This window comes from Mus caroli, chromosome 8 (assembly GCF_900094665.2).
Source record: "Mus caroli chromosome 8, CAROLI_EIJ_v1.1, whole genome shotgun sequence".
In the NCBI taxonomy this organism is placed as follows: Eukaryota; Metazoa; Chordata; class Mammalia; order Rodentia; family Muridae; genus Mus; species Mus caroli.
In genome coordinates, this window is record NC_034577.1 from 114,521,294 (window position 1) to 114,529,901 (window position 8,608).

The 8,608-nt window shown below is 54.2% G+C and overlaps 1 protein-coding gene across 1 annotated transcript in view; it reads left to right on the forward strand.

Moving 5' to 3' along the window:
* The window catches only part of Spire2 (spire type actin nucleation factor 2), a 38,067-nt gene that overhangs the window by 19,169 nt on the left and 10,290 nt on the right, over positions 1–8,608 (forward strand). Inside the window, exons 3-9 of the mRNA XM_021170336.1 lie at positions 2,209–2,565; positions 4,666–4,743; positions 4,877–5,041; positions 5,791–5,877; positions 6,257–6,380; positions 7,477–7,646; positions 8,207–8,396. Of these exons, the coding sequence (XP_021025995.1) occupies positions 2,209–2,565; positions 4,666–4,743; positions 4,877–5,041; positions 5,791–5,877; positions 6,257–6,380; positions 7,477–7,646; positions 8,207–8,396 (1,171 nt within the window). The remainder of the gene's footprint in view (positions 1–2,208; positions 2,566–4,665; positions 4,744–4,876; positions 5,042–5,790; positions 5,878–6,256; positions 6,381–7,476; positions 7,647–8,206; positions 8,397–8,608) is intronic.

Genomic DNA, 8,608 nt, shown 5'->3' on the forward strand with positions numbered 1-8,608 from the left:
TACTACAGAGGACATTAGACACATACATGGTGCATATACATACATCTGGACAGAACACTCATATACATTAAAAAAATGTAGTCAGGTGTGGTGGCACAGGTAGAGGCAGGCGGATCTCTGTGAGTTTGAGGCCAGCTTGGTCTGCATAGTGAGTTCTAAGACAGCCAGAGCTAGGTAGAGAGAGAGAAAAACTCTGTATTCAAAAACCAAATAAATAATAAAAGTAAAGGAAGTATAATATTTTCCTTTGGGGGGCAAGATCTAACGATAGCCCTGATTGGTCTGAAAGTTGGGCTAGCCTCAAACTCACAGAGTTCCTCTGCCTCCTGAGTGCAAGCATTAAAGGTGTGAGCCATTACACCCAGTGTGGCATCATTTCTTTGTGAGTACAAATGTCAAACTGTTTTCACAGTGAGGCGGGCCGGGCCGTTACTGTAACAAACTCCTCAGATAATCAGAAAGGGGAGATTTGGCAGGGAGTGGGGCTCAGTGGTAGAACGCTTACTCAGCATTCCGCATGGCTCTGGAACTCGCAGAGGTCAGCCTGACTCTGCCTCCCAGATGCTAGGATTGAAGGTGTGTATAGCCATGCCCAGCCTGGCCACCTCTTAAAAGTTTCAGCAATTCCCCATGGAAGCAAGCCGAGGGCGAAAGCTTTAACACACAGGCCTCTGGGGGCCGTCTAAGAATTCAACACAGGGGCTGGGTATGCTATAGTGGTAGAGCACTCATATCATGTGTGAAGGCCTGGGTTTGATACCCAGCACTGCGAAACAAAACCCCCAACCCCCCAAACTACAGTAGGTAAGCAGCCTCACGGCCGCAGTCAGAGTCAGCTGGCCTTCGATTTACGCCCCACTGCTACATGACACGAGACACCAGCGCTTATCTAGATACTTTCCTAATTATATTTTTGGGGGCATATACACAAAGCAGTCAGCACCAGAGCCAAGACAACCCCTTTCCTTTTACATAGAGGCCTCACGAGCTGCCCCATCCCAACTGCGCCCTGGCTCGGGGAGCTGATAACCTTTCTATTGAAGTGAATGGGCTCCGCTTGCTTAGAGTCCAGCTGATGCAACCACAGCATATAAAGGCTTTTCATCCGATCTATGGTGTATGTGTGTGTGTTGGTCTGGTCCCTGTATTACGGTACCCCACTGTGGGCACATGCCACCTTGTCTCTGCTAGGAAGAACACATGGCTAGTGTTATGCCCGATTCTGAGGGAAACCTAGAAGAGCTCAAGAATTACGAAGTATCTTTTTATTTCGAGTCCCGACTCAGATCACAATCCCCCACCCCGCCCCCTCTATACAGCGTAGGTTCAGAGTGTGTGACCCCCAGCTTGGGTGCTTTAACACATACAGAGGCAGTAGAAATTTTTGAATGCTTAGGGTGGAGAGGAGGGGAGGCAGGTTAGGTAAGTCGTAGGGCAAAACTATGAGGCTGGGAGGGGGATTAAAGAGTGTCTTTTGTGGGGCTATCAGGAACTAGTTTTGTGGCCGGCCATGACTGACTGTGACCTCTGAGTATGTCTTTTCTATGATTGAAGCATGGGACCCTAATCTCTTTTCTCCAAGAACAGGCACCAGCTGCACCTGGTTATCTGGCCTGGTGCTGGCCTGGGCACCACTGAAGGGGAGGAGTTCTCGTCATTTGTCTTACTTGGGCTGGCACTCTCGGCTCCTTGAGTCCCCTGAGCGGCTAGGGAGGTGGAATGAACCCCTGCGTTTGCTGCAATGGGGAGAGAGGAGCAGGATTTCTGAGGGGCAAACTCCAAAAGTGAGCCTTATAGTGCTTTGCTGAGGGAGGGATCCTAGGGGGACTGGGGACTTCTACTGGAGGGTGCAGAAGCTGGCCGTCTGTGCATCCCACTAGTTTATGAGCAAGTCTGGTGTGGACATAGTTTTCCATTTCTCTGGGTTAAATACCTGGGAGGGGAAGGTGCCAAAGCCATATCCAGTGCATATTGGTAAGAATTTTCCTGTTTTCTAAAGTGGCTGCGCGGTTTGGGGAACATCTTTTTAACAGTGGTCCATGGTTTGTGCCACGATGATTCCCCTGTGGCAAAGCTATGCTGAGATCTCCTCTCCCTGCCTCTCTTTCTGTCTGGTATCTAATTGGTCTTGTGGTTGTGGGTGCTGCTGGTTGCGAGCTCCAGTACCCTCGTGGCTCAGAATGACCGTATGACACCTCTGTCCCTTAGATGGTGCAGTCACTGGGCTTTGCCATCTACCGTGCGCTGGACTGGGGGTTAGATGAGAACGAGGAGAGAGAGCTCAGCCCACAGCTGGAAAGGCTCATCGACCTCATGGCCAACAGCGACTGTGAAGACAGCAGCTGCGGGGCAGCAGATGAGGGCTATGTGGGTCCAGAAGAGGAGGAGGAGGCTGAGGGTGGCCCCAGAGCTGTGCGCACCTTTGCCCAGGCTATGCGGCTGTGTGCTTTGCGCCTGACCGACCCCCACGGCGCGCAGGCCCACTACCAGGCAGTGTGCCGAGCTCTCTTTGTGGAGACACTGGAGCTTCGTGCCTTCCTGGCCCGGGTGAGAGAAGCCAAAGAGGTGAGCAGGATGTGGGCTGCAAGTGGTTGGGCTGCTGATGGGCGGAACTGGGAGGGGGGGGGCGGGGGGAACTGATGTTGGACGGAAAGGCGGAGATGGATGGGAGGTGGGTGTACAAATCGGGTGGAGATGGAAGTAAGGAGGTGGTGGGGTCCACCTTTGGTCATCCAACAGGGAAGATCCTTGGTGCCTGACTGTACCTTCCACAGAATACCTCTAACTTTCCCCCTCCTCCAAGCTGGGCACTGTCCTAAATGTTCATCCGTTTTTAACTTGATGCCTTCTTCCCACCGGGTTTTCAGAGAAGGAAATCAAAAGTGGCTCCTAGCCTTTATTTCTCCTGTATCACCCGGGTTCTTCTAAAGTAGCCACTGCCCGCCCAGACCTCACTTTCAGCTCTGCAAGAGGGAGATCTGTTTACCTGCTGGCCTCTCTGAGCCCCAGTTCCTTTGGAAAATGTGGTTCTGAAGATACCCGAGGAAGAGGCTATTCTTCCCTTGCAGAACCGCACAGGCAGGCCCATGGGCTCAGAGCTGTTGGGGATGGGTAGGTGAGGGAATCTCTTCAGGGAGTTTGCCAAAGTCCTACTTCATCCTTTGGTAGCTCTAGGTCCTAAAAATGAACAGGGTTCCCAGTCCCAGCGCTGAAGCCTGTGTAGAGGCTCCTGAGCTAGATTCCTCTAGGTCGTCCTGACTTCCATAACACAGAGTTAGGGCTTGACACCTTTTGACTGTATCCATTCTTTGTTGAAGACGTTGCTACTGCTTGAAGAGAACCATTTTTTTTTTTTCTGTGAAGTAGGCTGTCCTGCTCCCTCCCCAACAATCTACTGATGATGGAGGTGGGCGGGGACTTGGCAGAGGTCAGGTGAGGCTCACTTCATTCTGTCTTGCTCAGGTAGACGCTCGTTTTTAAGTGAGTTGATGCTGATCTGTGATCCCACCTTGCCCTTTTCTGTGCTGGATCGCTCTTCCTGTAGCCTAAAGGGGTCATAGCTAGCATCCTGGCCCCCTGGAACCGGCATGGGCTCTAGGGGTGTTGGAGTAATGGAGTTTAGGCTTGAGCCTGTTGATCCTCAACTTGTAACTACCACATAGCCAACCTTGAAAGGCTCTCTTGTCGGCTCCCAGGAGTCAGTGCACCGTGCCCGCCTCCCCTCTCCACTCCTCCCTGGCATCTTAGGGGCACTCTTCTGACTATGTCCCTGTGGCTGTCCTCCATCCCCTTTGCCCCAGGAATCCCATACAATAGTGTGTCTCAAAGCAGTTTGGCAAGTAGCTTGTGGGGTGAAAGCCGGGGTAACTAGCTGGCTCTGTCCTTAGTGGGTGGGAGCTTTTAAAGAGTAGATATTTCTCTGTAGTGAGGACTTAGTGAGAACAGATGCCCCTGGCTACTGTCTAGACCCAAAGCCACCAAGACAGTAAGTCCAGCATCTTCCCCCAAATTTCCATGAGTCCCTGGCATCTTCCCCGGCCCCTCACTTTATATCTGGACTGCTTCCTGGGTCCTGCTGGCAGCTCATCCTGTCATCTGATTGCTATCAATTCCACCCTTATTTGAAGACATAAGACACTTGCCACGCTGGGCTGGGGACTTAGAACAGCAGCCAAGGGAGCAGACACGCTTCTGACACACTAGCATGTAGTGTGGGCTGTGCATAGAGAAGCAGCCACAAGCACACCAAGAGAATAGATGGGCTCACGGGTTGGCTAGGGTGTCCTGGGATGCTGGGTGAACTGGGATCTGGAGGGAAACGGGGGGTGGGAGGTGTTTCCTGGGCAGGACTGTGCCCCTCTGAGACATGTACATCAGATGGCAGCCTGTGCCATGTGGACACGAGGCTCTTTCCAGGCCCTGCTTAAGGGACGTGACCAGGGAGGAGATGAAAAGTCTCCTGTGCCATTCCAAAGCCAAGGGACAGTTTCCCAGATCTTCCCCAAGCCCCACAACCTGGGCCGGGCGCCTTCATGTGTCTTTTCTAGCTGCCCAAGTGGTAGATGCATGGTAGGGAGGTGCCTCCTGCTGGATGGGATTCGCAGGGCCCTGCTGTGTCCACCCTTCTGCCACTTCCACACTAACCAGCCGTATGTACGCTCCCAGATGCTGAAGAAACTGGGGGAGGAGGAGCCACAGGAGAAGCCGCTGGCCGAGCTCGACCACCTGGGACACACAGACTGGGTAAGACGCACACGCCTCCCGGCCTGGGACAGAGAGCACCCAGAGGGGTACACCCAGAGGGGTACACCCAGAGGGGCTCCTGCTGGGAGGGCCGTGCGTGCTAGGGCTGAGGCCGTTTTGCTTCCTGGGTCAGGCCCGGCTGTGGGTCCAGCTCATGCGGGAGCTCCGTCACGGGGTAAAGCTGAAGAAGGTGCAGGAGAAGGAGTTCAACCCGCTGCCCACCGAGTTCCAGCTCACCCCCTTCGAGATGCTGATGCAGGATATCCGTGCCAGGAACTATAAGCTGCGCAAGGTCATGGTGAGCCACGGCCCTGTCGCCCTCTGCAGGGGCCTACCCATTGCCCTCTGCAGGGTCTTGTCCTGCCGGTTGTCGCGCCCTTCGCTCACCGCTGGCAGCCCTTGTCCCTTCGCTTGTGCTTGACCAGAGTTTAAGGCAGGAAGAAGGTTCTTGGGGATCAGGAGGGGCCCTTAGAGCCAGTCACGTTTTTTCCCATTTTACACACATGCGCACAGCCTTATGTGCATTGGTATCAGTCTTAACATTTTATACAAAGAACTTCACTTCATTTTTTTTCTAAGATTTATTTATTATATGTAAGTACACTGTCGCTGTCTTCAGACACATCAGAAGAGGGCATCAGATCTTATTACGGGTGGTTGTGAGCCACTGTGTGGTTGCTGGGATTTGAACTCAGGACCTTTGGAAGAGTAGTCACTGTTCTTAACCGCTGAGCCATCTCTCCAGCCCCAAACAACCCATGAGATGGGCTCTTCAGCACCGTTTCCTGAAGAAGCTTTGGTTCCGGTAGTTCTGGCAGCTGAGTGTAGGGCTCATTAGGCCTCCAATGCTGTAGCCACTGCTGGGTGTGGCCCATGCATCTGCTATGCACCTGTTAGAGAAGAGCTGGGTCCCAGCGAGCAGAGGCCAAGGGAGGGAAGTTGGCTACAAAGCCCAGGCTGTAGTCAAAGTTGTGTGAGCCACCTTGGTCACCGTAGCACCAGCAGTTGGTCCTTGCGAGCTCAGCATGGCCCCGCTCCTCCTGGCAGGTCGATGGGGACATCCCTCCCAGGGTGAAGAAGGACGCACATGAACTTATTCTGGACTTCATTCGTTCTCGGCCTCCACTGAAGCAGGTACCCGCTCCACACCTTCTCCTCTGGAAATTATGGGGCCTGCTGCTCTCCCGTGACCAACCTGGGGATGTCACCTGCTTTCTGAGGGATGCCATTGGGGGCTCTTTTGCCCATTCGCTGGAAGGCTGGACGTGTTCCTCAGCGTAGGGCTTTTGGGTCTATATCTTCTTCCTCTTGGGGAGACTTTTGGGCCTTTTACACCCCACAACACATGTGCACGAAGCTTCCTTGGGCAGTACTTCCTTCTGGGTTACTGAGAGGTAGCACCAAGTCTTCCCGACTACTCCAGCGTTTCCCTAGAGTGGGGTGGGGGGGGGGTGGCATATCACCACCTCCCTCTCCCCCCTATCCCCCACTTAGTGTGTCATATTGGCGGCAGGTCTCGGAGAGACGACTTCGCCCTGTACCACAGAAGCAAAGAACACTGCACGAGAAGATCCTGGAGGAAATCAAGCAGGAGCGGAGGCTTCGTCCCGTCGGGGCCCAGCACTTGGGAGGCCGTGGTGAGCGGGGGCAGGGTGCATGATGGGAGAGAAGACATCCCTCGGTAGACCCGGCTAGGGCCACAGATCAAATCTTGGGATTGTTTTTAGCCCTTAGAGCTCCTTAAGTTTATTTTATTGTAAATTTTTTTCTTGTAAACCTGTGAAGACTTAACCTATAGAAGTGACGCAGTCTTGCACTCCAGGTGCCGATCTGATTTTTTGCCTTTGTGTGTTGTTATAATGGATGACAAATCTCAACACTTGAGAGGCAAATGAAATGAAAGCCAAGTTTCTAAGTGATTGGCAGCCAGGTGTGTTGAGATATCTGAGACCTGGTCTTTCCTGCAAGATGAGGCTGGCGAGCTCAGCCCTGCTTCTTCGGGGCCTTTGGGAGGCTGGGTGGCTCTCCTCTCTAGGCCAGAGTTACCCGTTGTTAACGGATGGCCAGCCTGTGGGTCCCCCTTCTGAGTGGAGAATTAAACCAAGTGGTGCTCATTAAGCTGTCCGTGCCGGAGGCCCCTGATCATCCACCCCGGCACCCCCCCTTCCTCCTGCTCACCGTCCATGTCCACTCCTGTCTTCCCTTAGCATCCACTGCCTTGCCCCTCCCCCCCAGTTCAACACCTATTCTTTTTATGTATTCTGAGAGGGGGTGGGGAGGTCTCTCTGTGTAACCCTGGGTGGACTGGAATGCTGTGTAGACGGGGCTGGCCTCAGACTCACAGAGATACCTACCTCTGTTCCTAAGTCCTCCACCACTCCCAGTTCAATATCTGTTCCTGCCCTGGCCTCCGTGTCCTCCTCACTTCCTCTCCACTCCTACAGAGGCCTCCTTGTTGTCCCTGGTCACTGTCCATGTCTACACTGGACCCTTGTCTTCCCTGATCACTCTCTATTCCTCCACTGACCTCCACATCTTTCTTATTCGTGGTCCACCCTTGCCCTGAGCCCCTGTCTTTCTTGCCAGTCCTGCACTCTGGCTTTGTGCTCCGTGCCCTCCCTGCCCCACATCCACCACTGCCCCGGCCTCCCTGCCTCTGCTGCTCCCCGTCCACCTGTGCTGGCTCCCTCTCCACTCACCGTCCACCCCTGCCTTGTTTTTTCCTGCCTTCAGGGTTTGGTTCCCTGCCCTGCATCCTCAATGCCTGCTCCGGGGACATCAAGTCCACTTCCTGCATCAACCTGTCTGTCACCGATACTGGGAGCGGGAGTCAGCGCCCACGGCCCCGGGTCCTGCTCAAAGCCCCCACCCTTGCAGAGATGGAAGAAATGAACACGTCTGAGGTCAGAGAATAGAGATTCTTCAAAAAATCATGCTGACAGGGCCAGGAAGGGCTTAACAGGACAGGGTCTATTCGGTCAGCTGAGTAGGCCTTCTCTAGCCATTGGGTGGCAGGTTGCCCCTTCCCTAACTTCCAGCTCAGAAGTACCCTGGACCAGAGGGACAGAGCCCTCTGAACAGCACAACCACAAAGGCTAAAACTGGGAGTTGTTTTCTCCTCGCGGCCAGATGAGTAGCCTCAGATGACATGAGGAGCTGGTCCCAGGGAGGCTCCCTGGCCCCTAGGATGACAGGGGACCTCAGTGCTGGCCATCTCCGAGGGCTCAGCCTGCAGAGCTGCCTTCTCCAGGATTTTCTGGTCCAAAAGACCAGAGAGCTAGTGATGTATAGAGGAGAGCCTAGGCCTCAGTGGGCTCAGTCAGTGCCCTGGATTCACTGCCTTGGTCCAAGGATGAGCAAGAGGACATGGAGACAGTGGTCAGAACTGGAGGCGGTGGTCAGGAGGGGTCGGTGGTGACAAGGGGCAGCAGTCAGGAGGTGGCTCGGCCCAATGTGCTTTCAGGAAGAAGAGTCCCCATGTGGGGAGGTGGCACTGAAGCGGGACCGCTCTTTTTCGGAACACGACCTGGCCCAGCTTCGGAGCGAGATGGCATCTGGCCTTCAGTCAGCCGCTCAGCCCCCAGGAGGGACGGAGCCACCTCGGGCCAGAGCAGGTAGCATGCACTCCTGGAGGCCCAGCAGCCGAGACCAGGGTAAATACTGCCTTTACCAGTGCCTGCTTCTCTCACGTTCACTCCACGGACTTTGTGTTGCAGCCTGGGTCTCACGACTTCTGTGAGGAGGCAACTACCCAAGGCGTGGAGCTGTGCCCTGCAGGGAGAGGGCATGGCCTGTCTCCACCTAAAGCAGGCACACTTGCTTTCCATTTGAGACTAACCAGCCTGTATTCATTGCAAAACATTTT